Below are 14,319 nucleotides of genomic sequence, written 5' to 3' on the forward strand. Positions count from 1 at the left end.
TTAGTAAACAAATTGACAATTCCCTTTTTACACATTTGGAAATACACTGCAAACAAGTGTTTTCAGGCCTTTTGTAACAATCCATATGAAACATAGTAAAAAGCTAAATATGGTAACTATAATGCTGATGGAATTACTGCAAACGGTGTACAAGTCTATTGTGGTCACACAACTGGCTTAGAGTAGAATATAGTTATTGATTTGTGTGCAATTTGATGGTATATATCTACACTGAAAAATATACATAATATAGATTCATCACATTCCCAGGGCCAGCCCAAGACTATTGGTATTTTTCAATGCAAATCTGGCATACAGTTTCTACCCATGCCTCCTGTTTTCAAATAAAGAAAAAACATGTCTTTTTCAAACTTCAAAAACTTTTAAGCATTTATGTGATTAGCACTTTAAATCACTATATTATATTGATAATAAAAAAAAAGGTTAATTATGTGTGATGTAGTAAAACGGCTTTGACATTATTTGGCAGCATGTTCTTCATAGCAATGAGAACTGAGCAAACAGTCAAAACCTAAAATAACATCATGGGACATTAAGAAGTCTGATACCTTTACAAGAATGTTTCATCAAGTTATTTCACAAAGATGATAACAGACTGCAGACAGAGGGTTAGTTAGTAATAAGAGCCAATTAATACAAACAGTCAATGTGCAGCTTTCCAAGTACCAGAGTGATTCCCTTTTTTATGTAATTGCTGAAGCTATGTTAAATACTAGCTAGAGTTAGTATTACGATGTAGTGCAGGGCGAATTATCAAAGACAGCAGCGTGAATCAAAATCAATCACAAGTTAAAGTTTTGACCTAGAATGCCAGAGATTTGGTTGGCTCTATGACACTACTCATTTGATCAACAATGAATGAGCAGAACTGTCATCAGATCAGCATAAAGTGAGGTCAATATAAAGCTGTCATTATTATCTGTTTGAGACTGCAGGGAATTAGATCAATTTTTTGCATGATTGCGTGCCCTACTGTGTGAACATAACACTCTGTAACTGATTTCTTGACTTAAGTCACATGTTACCTTCATCATAGTAACAACTATTGCATTCTCTAGGAAAAGTCTGGAGAAACAGGCAGCACTGCTTAGCACACGACTGATCAATACAGATACATTTAAGATGCTAAAAGGCAAATAAAGTGGCATGCGCTGACAGAAAAGCACACAATCCAGATTTATAGATGCAGTGTAATTGAGCCCACATCTGTATTTTTGGCAACTTCGCAAAGACTTTGCACGGAATTAATAAGTCTGTGCGGGTTCATGGGTAAACTGCTACTGAAGTTCAATTAGGTCAGAATAAGAGATACCTTAAATTACTGTAAAATAGCATAATGATCACAGAGTAGTAATACTTTTCATGAATGTCAGAGGATGATGGAGCTCTGTGAAAGCTGTGGTATGGTGAACCATATTTGACTGAAACCAACTGAAAGCTGTACCTTCAATAAGTGCCTGGAATTTGGAGGAATGAGGCAAAAGAAGTTGGGATGAAGGGAAATCAGAAAGCAGACCTTGGAACACAGCGCATCTAGTAATTCAGAGCAGGATGGAGACTATGGTTCATTAAGGGGTCAGCATGTCGACACAGTGCCACGTCTAATTCTGCACCTATAATGTTCTGCAAAAGGGAAATTTAAGCTCTAAAATCCGAGTTTCCTCTAAACTATGTCTTGTTTCCAGATCTCACTGTTTTCATCGCTGGCCAGGTAGTAAAACAACATCTCAAGTGCGAGCCAGTGCTGATTATGTGAAAAAAAAGGAAAGATGAAATACTGTTTATGGGACAATTAAAGACTTTGGCAAGACCTCACAAATATCAGCCTCCCCTGTAAAACTGTTGTAAAGTAGCAGCAAAGGGTTGGTGACAGGCCAGTGAACAGTTAAAACAAGATTAGAGAAAAATAAAGTCAAAGTAATATGTGACACAACTGGCAGTATACTGTGTGCACTATGGGGAACTTCATATTCAGGATTCAGTTAATACCTTTTCAGTAATGACAAGTGGAAGCGTGTAGCACATGTGAGCAGCTTGGACTGTTATATAATAATAAACTTGAAAACTCAGCATTTTCAGCCCTGATTAAAGAACCATCATTATGAGATGTGGACTGTACAGTTGTTCTCATCACAGAGATGAGATTTTAGAATAGTTTGTTATCATTCTCAGGGGCAAGGGACAATCAAAATATCCTTACGAGCCAAAGAGAGGAGAGCAAAAGTCACAATTAAAGGAATAGTTAATTTTGGGATATACTGTGCACTTATTTGCTTTCTGAGAGTTAGATGAGAAGAATGATATCATTCTCATATCTATCGGTTTCATTTAAGGCAACAGCCAGCAGCTGGTTAGCTTAGCTTAGCATAAAGACTGGAAACTGGGGTATAAGTCTGGTTCTGTTTCTTTTGTGATCAGTAACTGGTATCAGTAACTTCCTGGAGTTCCTGGCTGGATAAATTGTTGTTTTTACACTTCAGTTTCTATGCAGATTAAACAAAAAAGCAATAACAGACAGAAATGATTACATTTGGACAGAGTCCCACTCACTGTTTCCTCCCATTTCCAGTCTTTGTGCTAAGCTACGCTAACCAGCTGTTGGTTCCAGCAACATAATTTACCATACAGACGTATAATATGGAGATGGTATCAATATTCTCATCTCACCCTCGGCAAGAAATAACAAGGCGTATTTCCCAAAATGTCATCCACTCCTTTAACATAAGGAAGTGTGCTCCCACACACCTTTCATTTCTGCATTTTTAACCATATGATTGCAATTTACATCAAAACACCCCCTTGGTATTTTGTCTTGAAACATATCTTGATGAAAACAGCAATCACACCATAAAATGTAAATCTAGCGTGCACAATCCTTCTTGCTAGACTGCGAATCACCAGCATCTCTCCTAACTGTCCTTCCAAAAAGCTAAAACGAGAAACTGGTGCAAACACTGATGACCACCATAAGCTCTTTCATCAAAATCTTACGATAAATTAGTGATTACACACATTAACAGTACACATGGATCCTTCACAAAACTGAGAATGTTTGGGGAGAGATCTCCCAAACAAACCAAAGGCAATAACTTAAGTAGTATCAAAATCATTTGGTGAAACTGAATCATTTCTGCACATGTTTTGGTTGAAAGATGATGGATTTGTACAAATTTACAAGTACAAATGACTCCTGAATCCATGAATAACTACTAGAACTAGTTGTAAAGTTCTTTTGATCAACTATTGGGCTATAATACACCAAACAGAGGTTAATATCCATAATAGAAGCCAATTAAATTATATGTATGGGGGCCCTTCACTTACATGTCAATGTATTAATGCAGGCATTTTTGTCAATGCTCAGTAAACTTGAGGTTCTTCTCCTGCCAGCAATTTTCAGACAATATATGACAATTTGCTGTTGTTGAAAATTCATTTGCTACGGCCATCAGTTTGGCAATACTGCACCCGGGTCACATGAGCGGGGTGTCTGAGGGTGTGTAGTGGCTGTAAGCTAAAGCAGGCCGGAGATGCGACGGGAAAGCACAGGTCAGGTCACAGGTCATGTGGGTTCAGTCATCGGCATCATCAGCAGCACGTCCTGCGAGACTCTGAGGCCTGCCGTCCCAGTTTGAAACCTTTTCCTGAAGTTGCTCCTGCTGCGTCTGCAACGGGGATGCGCTTACCTTTGAGGAGACACACACACTTACACAGGTTGCCAGCATTTAGCCTCCCTTTGCTCTATTACCACAAGCACGCTTTCTTACTGCATAATAATACTGTGATTTTCAAATCTATTTTAAAGATACACCATTTTTCATTGTAGCACTACATTCCAGTGAGTTGACAGCGATCTTGTAGCCGTGGCACAGTTTTCTACTGCACACTGATTCTGAGCTAGTTTTTTTTTTTGTATTTAGTGAGATCACACTGCAAAAATGACTAAAGTAAGTGGTCTACTACTACTACCACTCTACTACTTGCATGTGAAAAAAATCAAATAAACTACAAACGGCAGAAAGATAATACACATAAGCAATAACTATTATGAAAAACATTTCAGCTTTCTCTTTGTGAACTTGAATTTACACTGGAATTCCAAAGAAACAATATAGCACATGCTGGATATTATTCGTATGGAATGGGGAAAGAAACTGTGACACAAAAACATGAAATGATACACATGCAGCACTGAATGTCAATCAAGTCTTCAGCATGCAAAAACACGTATGTTTCCTTAATTTCTCTACCAGCATGAACACACATATTCAAAACCTGCTTAGAATTAATGTGCCTCTGAGTACATGTCATTTCATCTCTAGCTTATCAGTTGCCACTCAGAACTGAATCAACTGCTACCACAACCCCTTGTCTCTGCAAATTTGTGTTTGATAATTAAGTGTCAAGATGTCATGATTAAGTGGATTGCGCTTTACTCCCAACACGACATTATCTGAAGCCTATTCTGAACTGGCACATCGCTGTCAGAAGTCTGATACAAACATAGAAAAGACTGATAACACTCCTGAAATATTTAGAAACTATACGTCTAATAGGCAATACTGTTCACTACTGGTTTAACACACAAAGACAATTATATCATCGCTGCACAACGCTTAATTTGTCACAGCTTTATGGGGACCTGAGGATGTACAGGCCAATGGCACCGAACGCTCAAAAAACATACTCACTTATCTCTATAAACACCTCGTTGATGTTAATGGCATTCTTGGCACTGGTTTCTACAAAGATGGCGTGGATGGAGTCAGCATAGTCCTTGGCATCTTTCTCTGGCACTTCCCTGTAAACACAAGAGGCATGTCAAAATTATCTTGCAATATCGCAAACAGATTCTCCACTTTCATGCATTAACTGATAACCATCAAATGTGCTTCTACAGCTATTATGTGGAAGATTTCCCAATTTCATGGATGATTTTATTACCAAAAGCATATCCAGTATGTATCGGAGTCTGGGAAAGTTTTCAATTTGGTGGAAAATATGGAAAATCAGTAATATCTGTAACTTCTCCTCAGTTTTTGAAACATGAAAGATTATTCAGTCCAACATACATTACTAATGCTTTTCTACTAGGAATCTACAGCACCTCAACAGCCATAATGATTGACCTAGAGAGGTGAGATGATCACCTTATATTCCACAACAGACACATTACACAGAATACTAATGAGTATGAGAGCCAGTATTCCTTCTTGCAGAGCAACTTTAATTCCAATGGTATTTCTAAACAAAACATAATATTATTTCGATGCTTAAAGGTCATAATATTTCCTCCCAAGAACTTTTTTTTCATTTGAACCAAACATTTAAAGTCTCATCATCACTCTCAGGTTGCAAATGAAGGGGCATAATCATTTTGCACACATGCAGCATTGTCTGTAATTCAGGTTCACCTGGCGTCTGACAGGTCACATTTGTTGCCAGCGATGGCGACCACGATATTGGGAGGACCGTGCTGGCGCAGCTCCTTCACCCAGTTCTTCAGTGTTTGGAAGGATTCCTGATGATGCAGGTGAACAACAGGTTACACTGAATGACGCGCTGAGCAGACAAGCAAAAAATACCTCTAATGAAAGTTGAAAGGATTAGACTGACATTTTGTGGAATATGCTTACTCACTTTAGATTAGAGATAGATACAGCTCTTGTCTTTCTGGCAAATACAAGTAGCTGGTTAGCTTAGCTTAGCATAAAGACTGAAGACAGAGGGAAGCAGTTAGCCTGGCTCTGACCAAAAAAAATTCTCTGGACCTCTAAAGCTCACTAATGAACACATTAAATTCTGTTTGTCTGATCTGCTTAAAAAAATCAAATTGTAAAAATGTAAATTTGCAGTTTCACAGAGAGTCAGTAACTTCCCGCCTTTCCTACCAACTACTCTAAGCTAGGAAATAATCCGGTTTACAACCTGAATGTTGTTTTTACACTTCAGTTTTTATATAGAGTACACAAACAAGATATATTATGATAATTAGTGAGCTTTAGAAGTGCAGCTCCAAGCTCCCTGTTTCCCCATTTCCAGTCTTTACGCTAATCAAAACTTTGCATTTACCATACAGATGACAGAGGAGTTCTGATCTTCTCCTCCAAAAAAACAATTTGATTGTATTTTAGAAAATCCTGAAATGTTCTTTTAATACACATGTGAATTAAAAATTAAGGAAAGACATGGAACAACCCAATTAACCTATACCCTAAGGCCTTAGTGGATTAGTAGATGAGGAGAAAAACTATATCATACCTCTTTCGTTATGTCATAAACAATGATGGCTGCAGCTGAACCTCTGTAGTACATTGGTGCTAGAGCACGAAACTGTGGGAACACAAAGAAAGTATGTGATGATGAGTACAGGACACTGCTGGACAGGGAGGAGGCCTGCTTGTCTAATACCTCTAAATGAACTAGAGTGTGAGATCGACTGACATCATTAAGTCTGCGTCTAGCTTTGAAACCACGTGAAACAAAATCAGATGATCAGAGTAAAGACCAAGAATTTAAACAATCTTCCTCAGAGACAATCAATCCCAACTCATCTTTGAAGACAGGTTACCTTGATTTCCTTCCAATTTGTCATTTTTGGATATAAAAAGGGTATTAAAAATATCTTTGCAGTATAATTGTACTATTGCGTACTTTCACACTCACTCACTCACTTACATGGGCACACACCATGGTGATTAAATCACTGAGTTCCATTAGACTCAATAATACTGACTGCAACAAACTCAAAAACAGCATAAAAAAATGAGCAAAAAAAGGCACTACGTACCATTTTACTAAACCAAAGGCCCAGTGTTTTGAGCCTATAAGCCAAGTGGTTTTATTTAAAATGGAAGTATGGCAAGTCTTTCCACCAAGACCTCACACATGTGGTAGCCATCAAGAGAAAGATGAGCAGAATGTGTCAAAAGCTGTTAGCGTTTTGATATTTATGGAAGACTATACATTTGATCTTAACCCAGTAGATCACAAAGCCCCACATAATCAAAACAGCATGTGCATTTCTAAATCCATAGCTGCCTGGGAGGCTGGGGGTTCTTCTTTTGCCAGGGTTTGGTATTTTTCTGGTAAAACACTTTCCAGTGCTCACTGAATCCTGACTTCAACAATTAGCCCGCTGTCATTATATTTAAAACATATTTTTTAGCCATGCTAGTAGCATGAGTGAAATATCTCAGCAGCTAGTTGAATATACAGAATATTCACTGTGCTCAGTGGACGACACAAACTTCGGTGATCTTCTGACTTTTCCTTTAGCGCCACCGTGAGGTTCACATTTTCTGAACAACCACTGGCTGATTTTCATGAAATTTGGTTCAGACATTCCTGTTCCCATCAAGTTGAATTATAATAACTTTGGTGACTGACTGATTTTCCATCATATTTCATCATCAGGTAATTTTTTTTAACTCCTCCAATATTTCAGCTTACAATCAAATACCTGCAAAGCATTCCCAACAGCCAATGCTAACACACGCTGTTGATCACTTGAAAAGCAAGCAATGGCCTTTTGTTAGAAAAACAAAGCAAGAGTATATTTCAAGATGAATATGAGAGTTTAAAAAAAAGGGATTATTTTCCCTGTCCAACTGCTAACCTCTTTTCGTGCACTTAACACTGAAATGGGCCGTGTGAAAGCAGGTATCAATGTATTAACTAATGACATTTATTCGAAAAGAAATAATCCATGTCTGAAAAAAAGACCGTTACTTGGAATGACCCTGCCTTCCCGCCAATTCTATTTTCCTTTACAATACGATGGAATAAACTATCCATCTTGGAGTGACACTGTTACCTCAGGAAAGCACACATTCAACATAATTATAGTTGTTACTGGCCCCGAGTCCACCAACGAGAATCCAACTTGGGATATTTGGCAGAGGCACAGAGGAGAGTGCTGTCTGTTTCATTGGCTAGTGTTGAGCTGCACCACCACCAGTCCTGTGTGGTCCATCTCTGCCTTAACCCAAAGAGTAATCACAGCGAGACCAGACGTCTGGCCACACAGCAGCCCAAAAAATAGCCCCAGTGATGCCCGGCGAGTGCCGATTAATTGCTGAAACCACGAGCAGGGGGCATAATGAAAAGAGCCCTCCTATTCCAGTGGGACGCAAGGGTCCACTTGTTTGTTTTGAGAAGGAACAGTCAGAGGGGGAGGCCCCAATAGGCAGCTGGGCTAAGATGTACTCATAAGGCCTCATCTGGTCTCGAGATATGGGATGGTGGATCGTAGAAATCACAGAGCTTGTCTTTTCGCCCTGGTCACTGCTTCCATGTGCATTGGCTGGCTTTGTGTTCCCCTTTCTCAACTCGACAGATTTTGATAGGCAAAGGCTCCACAGAAGTTAGAAAACAAGCCATGAAAGGCTTCAGAATACCACAGCAGCTTTGTACGAAAACACAGACACATGCAAAAACCTACCAAAGGAATGTTGCTACTTTTTCCAGCACAGATGTGAACTCCCTTAGGAGGCTGAGAGGCCACATGGGAGTGAAAATGTGGATTTGCAGGATATGAAAAGGTGGAGAAATTGGAAAAGAACACAAAAGAATGGCAGAAAAGCAGATTGATGCCGAGAAAAGAATTGAAAAGAAACACTCGGCGGGAGAAAACACAAAGGGGAAAAAAAGAGGACACTCTGGACGTGGAGTTGCAGTGACTCTCAGATAAGACACAGTAGCAGCACACGCCAGTGGGCTGAGACGGCTTGGGTTTCATCCTCTCATCTTATCTTAAACAGGGCTGCATTGATGTCCCCTTAAGGCGACGAAGAAGGCAAGGCCCCCGAGGGAAAGGAGGATAAAAGACAAACAGCATCTTATCTCACCTCTCTGGAGAGGACAGCAGCAGGGATAACACATTACAACAACAGGGGATTCTGCATTAGAAAAAGAGAAGGGCATGTACAGAAAAAGGGAAGTGATGTGGAAAGCTAATGCAGAGAAATGTGAGATGCAGGAGTGAGTCAAAAGAGAAAGTAGTTCCTTACGCTACAACTGTTTGGGAGGCTTAAATGTTAAAATTGTACTCAAAAACCAAGATATATCCTGTTTCTTATATCACATATGATTTGTGTGGGTGTGTGCTATAGATATACAGTGTCGGTTACATACAATGTGGCACCTGGGCATGATAGTTGCTAAGAAACAACACTTATAACATAAAAGAAAAGCAATGGCACTCCTTTATCTGTATCTCAAAATGTATGAATGCAATGAGGAAGAAGGAGCGGGTGGAAAGGGAGAGGCAAAGATTGCTAATGTTCCTACTAAACTAAACAGACGCCACTCGACTATTCAAAAAGAATGCAAATCCATTCCACCACTCACATCATTTAAAAGGAGACTCCTAAAATACGAGCAGCAAAAGAAGTAGGTTGTTGGTTAGGGGCAGAACTCTATCGAAAGAAAGATAAATGTTGCCCCCTATCAGAAGTCATGAATAACTGCACTTTTCACTTTCCCCCAGGCTGGTTCAGGGAGTGGTACACATGTACACATGTGGGCAGATTTCTCACCTCCTTTAAAGCCACATGGGAGGAAGCAGTAGATTACTGAATAAGCGATTGATTACAATATCAAAACTGTGTGCCGTGCTGTTGTAATTTGCCTGTGCAAAGCCAAAACATGTGTGAATCTTGCTCAGGTTTGCTATGCACCAGTCCATTTAAAAACTAAAAGGTCAAAACCTCAGTGGAAAGCACTGACCCGCTCCTGTCCTGCCGTGTCCCAGATCAGGAACTTGTGCAGCTCGTTTTGATATTGCACTGTCTTGGTCATAAAGGATGCCCTGGTGAAGAGAGGAAAAAAGAGGGTCTGAGACAGTGAGAAAAACACGTATCTTCATTTAGATCATCCGTTGGTTTAATATGTCTTAAACTGTCGGGCCAACTTTGGCAAACAACAATATATCTGCAAATATTCTGTGCATAAATCAGAGTTGAGATAAATTGTCAGTGCAATGACAAGTTTACCTCAAACATATCTGGCATTTTCTGTACTGCAATTTCTTGTTATACATCATTCATCACATGCTGACGCAGGTACAGCTGGGATAAGCGAAAACTGGTCAATAATATTGCCAATGCCAATATGTTGTTCAGACTTTAGTAGTGACTGTTCACTGTCTTTAAAATGTTCAAAATGATCAATTCCTGTCACAAGTTGACAAAGCAATGTCTTAAAATGACCCACAGCCACAAAACACTAAATATTTCACTTATAAAGTCATGAAATGGAGAAGCAAGTGATTTTTTGCATTTGAACAATCAATACTATGTATTTTAATTGATAAATTAATAAAGCGACTACAACTGTTTTCATTCTGAATAATCTGCCAATTATTTTCTTCTTTTCTTTTTCTTTAGAGTGTCAGAATATAGTAAAAGAAAAAACACCCATCATAATTTCTCATGTCCAGCATAATGTATCAATTTCGAAAGTGATAGACAGTAATTAACTGACTACATGAGAATAAATATGACTTCTTGGGTGGGCAACAGCAAGAACTTACCCAATTGTTGGGTTGATGTTTGGGTCAAAGCTGTCCTCCACAAATCTCCATACAATACTTGACTTTCCAACGCCAGTGTCCTGCAGGGAATAAGACGGTGCTCACTAAACACGGCCTGAGACCAACACGTATAATCACAAGTATAAAAACGCATCACTGGCAATATCCCCAGACACTACTGCTTTTCTGTGGTATCTTCCTCCTTCCTGCTTCTCTTGGAGGCCTGTAACTTTGTGACAATCTCATGACAGATGAAGTTCATCTAATAATCCAATAGTTCATGAAGAAGTGGAGTATTAAGAATGTTACTTTAAAAATGTATTCATGAGATACTGGTCAAGAAAATGTATCTGACACCATTGTTGTAAGCAGTTTAGACCTGCATGAATATAGTTCCTGTGACTGATTTGTAAAGACCAGTAATGTTATTCAGCAAAGTATATAAGGATTAGGGATAAAGCAGCAACAATTAATTACTGAATCGATTTGTTCTCAACTCCTAAATTAATATACAACTATGTTGCTAATCAATTAATCAGTTTGAGTATTTTTCAGTGAAAAAAGTCAATACTTGTGTATAATTCTGGTTTATTTACTCTTATATAACAGCCAAATGAATCTCTTTGGGTAAGACATCTGAAGATGACATCTTAGGCTATGGGGAACAGTGTTATTTACCATTGTCTGAGATTTTATAAACCAACTAAATGATTAATCGAGAATCATCATAATCAGTCCAGCCAATTATTTTCATTATCTGTATTTTTCCGATGAAACAGAGAAAAATGTCCATCATTAGACTCCAGTGGCTCAAGATGACAACTTCAAAGGTCTTGTTTTGTCTGACAAACAGCCCAGCTGATACAAACCAACAAATCCTCACAGCTGAATAGCTGGAACAAGAAAATATTTGGCATTTTAGCTTAAAAAATGACTTAAATGATTAATTGATCATCAGTATTGTTGCTCATGATTTTGTATTGATCAACTAAATTATTAATCGTTTCAGCTCCATTTTAATCTTATTAGCAGATGATGGAGAGGAGATGTGTGGAGCTTACTTCAGGTATGTTTAAATGGATACTGGTAGAAGAATTGAAGTTGTTGTTGCAGTTGTTAAATGCAGTTTAGACATGCATAGATGTTGCTGCTGTGGCTGATTTAAGAATCTTAAAGTGCAAAATAGACAGTACCAATATTTGACGATGAAATGCTTGTATTGTCGCTCGCCTAATCACAGGTATCAATACATTTAACTGATGTAAACTGTCCATCAGTATGGTGCTGCCAGATGGAGGAACAGTATGACTCATTTGTTGCCACAGGTAGTTAGATGAACTGTTTGGACTGCATATATACGAGTTCAGATCGATGCTGACTTACCCCCAGAAGACAAACCTTTAACTCTCTCAGCGACATATCGATCTCCTCTCGCTCAAAATGAGTTTGTGATGATGACCATTGACAGTTTTCTCCCCTGGCTACCTCTTATCTTGAATATTCTTCAGGTGGTCTATGTTTACACACAACTTTACTTCATCGTGGTCCACAGCTGCCAAATGCACATCTCAGGTTATGCTATAACTCTTGCTATTAGCGTTAAAACGTCTAGCAGTCCGTCGTATTTGCCATATTGTAATTACTGTAAACAGCTAGCTAGCTAACAGTGAAGCCACCAAATCGCTCAGTCTCCATCTTGAACTACGGCGTGCGGTCACGTGACTGTTTCTGCTCTTTTTTTTTGTTTGGAGGTACACAAAGCCCACAAGCAGTATTTGTGCTCAGTTATGTCGAGTTTGTTCCCAAGCTGAGAAACGGTTATCGGTTTACGCTAGTTGTTTAAAATATAATTAACCGGTAAACGCTAGCATCAGGAAGTACTTTCAGGAAGTAGTTTGCTGCCTTGTTTGAGTGACAGCTGTGTGGTGGTGACAGCCCACACGGGACGGCAGCCCGCAGAGCCGAGCCGATACTCAAGATGGCAGGTAATGGCACTTTTTAAACTGTTTTTTTTAATACTTTGACGCTGTGTTGGTGCTTAAAACGCGATATTGTCGTCTTCAGAGTCCAAATATATTTAATAGCAGCGTTTGTGGTATTCCCAGGCGAAGTGCTAGCTAAGGCGAGTCAAGTCAAGCGAAAGGGCTGGACAAGCCGTGTTAGCAAACTTAGCACCACTAGCCATCTAGCTAACGAAAGCTACAGGGTATCGAAATGTGCCACTCTTAGGCTACGTTTGAATGTATAACTACTCAGGGCGCGTAGATGATTTTTCAAATTACCACTCTCTTGTGTAGTTACACACCATCGCATGCCTACAGCCATATTTATTATCGAACTGTAGTCATAGCAAAGGCTAACGAGTTGACCTAGCTAACGTTAGCCTAGTTGCTAAAGTCATTTTCAGCCATAAGCTGACCAAATCCTCCTTTATACCATAACAAAGGGGAGATGTTATTCTTTGCCAACATGCTTTTGGCGGTGTTGTGAAACCAGTTGTACCGTTATTTACGCCACACACTCACTTTAAACACAACGTTTGATGTATCTTTCGAGCCTCGTTGTTTTTATTGTATTTGGAGCACATTCCCTTGCTTGCCCAGCTGTAAACACTGGCAGTAGCCGTCCCACCACATGCTTCTCCTTCTGGGTTATCTTTTTGGGCTCTTCTTTTGAGCGCCCTACTCTTGGTCACTGTCCTATATCTAGGATTGGGTTGTATAGACAACAAATTACGAAAGAAAGTCTTCTTGAGAGTCGCTATGTTACCTTTCGGATGAATAGTATAGATGAGCAACCTTAAACTAGCAGAGTGCTATATAAGAGCTTCTATTCAAAATGAAGCATGAAAAAAATTTGAAAGGGAATAAATACTCTTGTAACGTTACGTACACCAAACATAGAACTGAAAAAGATATTGGGACAAAAATGCCCCAAGCAAGTGAGGAAAAACTGAATAAAAAACCTGCACCTGAGGGAAATGGGGTCAGCTGGTGGGTAATGTGTCTTATGTTTGCAGAAAGCACAGAGAAGATACATAGATGTGCAATACAAATGTACCTGCACACTGAACTCAGAGTTTTTATTAGGGACATTTAGACCCAACGCAGGTCTTCCACAGGTCTGTATATACATAAACCAAAATGACCGAAGACATCATAGTCATTGATGTTGTGGGATCCAGCACCTGTACCTGTATGTTTGCACGCCTCTTTTAGATTATCGCTATTTTATTGTGTAGATTACATTACATCTGCCACTACGGTAACGATGCCACCATGTAGTTTCAGTATTCTCAAGTGATTATCAACGAGAGCACAGTGACTTACTGTCACTCTTAATGAAGGAAACTTCCCTTCTTAGTAATTGTCATTCTGTTAACCAGGGCTCCTTTCATTTTGTAGGGGGAGTTTTGTGTAGAGTGATAGTCTGTTGATGACATGTTTGCCACTGTGGATTCTCCCTCTAATTGCCTTATCCTTGCAGGTCTATCTTTATACTTTGAAGATGGCCATGATGATTTGGATGACTGTGAGTACTCTGGTTATTTTAATTTGTCAACAAGAACATATTAAATAATACAGAGTTTAGTTTCTTGCATATATGTAGAACTGTTTTCCCTCCCTTCAGCAGGCAAGTGTATGGGAGTGTCAGCTTTATCGACAACCCCATTCACCCATGTGAAATTTAAAGCTGTCAACAGCATTTCTGGGTTTTACGCCATGCTATTATTAGCTGTTATACAGACCAACAGTCCCTGTTGT

General features: G+C 39.1%; 2 protein-coding genes across 4 annotated transcripts in view; one reads left to right on the forward strand and one right to left on the reverse strand.

Annotated features, from left to right (window-relative positions):
* On the reverse strand, positions 1 to 12,439 carry rab22a (RAB22A, member RAS oncogene family). 2 transcript variants are annotated; one of them, XM_041950028.1, is made up of 7 exons: positions 11,954 to 12,439; positions 10,556 to 10,635; positions 9,751 to 9,832; positions 6,283 to 6,354; positions 5,436 to 5,542; positions 4,713 to 4,822; positions 1 to 3,707 (listed from the first exon to the last, which is right to left on the reverse strand). In XM_041950028.1, the coding sequence occupies exons 1-7, from the start codon at positions 11,972 to 11,974 to the stop codon at positions 3,610 to 3,612; spliced, it is 570 nt and encodes a 189-aa protein (XP_041805962.1). In that variant the 5' UTR covers positions 11,975 to 12,439; the 3' UTR covers positions 1 to 3,609. The 2 variants fall into 2 exon arrangements, with proteins under 2 accessions (XP_041805962.1, XP_041805955.1); XM_041950021.1 differs by having other exon boundaries at positions 11,939 to 12,434.
* The window catches only part of ppp4r1l (protein phosphatase 4, regulatory subunit 1-like), a 17,028-nt gene continuing 15,029 nt past the window's right edge, over positions 12,321 to 14,319 (forward strand). The window contains exons 1-2 of one of the 2 annotated variants that reach the window (XM_041950010.1): positions 12,321 to 12,540; positions 14,042 to 14,086. In XM_041950010.1, the coding sequence (XP_041805944.1) occupies positions 12,534 to 12,540; positions 14,042 to 14,086 (52 nt within the window). In that variant the 5' untranslated portion in view covers positions 12,321 to 12,533. Of the gene's footprint in view, positions 12,541 to 13,995; positions 14,087 to 14,319 lie in introns of those variants that run through there. The other variant, XM_041950001.1, reaches the window with a different exon arrangement.

The sequence above is a fragment of the Chelmon rostratus genome, chromosome 2 (assembly GCF_017976325.1).
Source record: "Chelmon rostratus isolate fCheRos1 chromosome 2, fCheRos1.pri, whole genome shotgun sequence".
Classification (NCBI taxonomy): domain Eukaryota; kingdom Metazoa; phylum Chordata; class Actinopteri; order Chaetodontiformes; family Chaetodontidae; genus Chelmon; species Chelmon rostratus.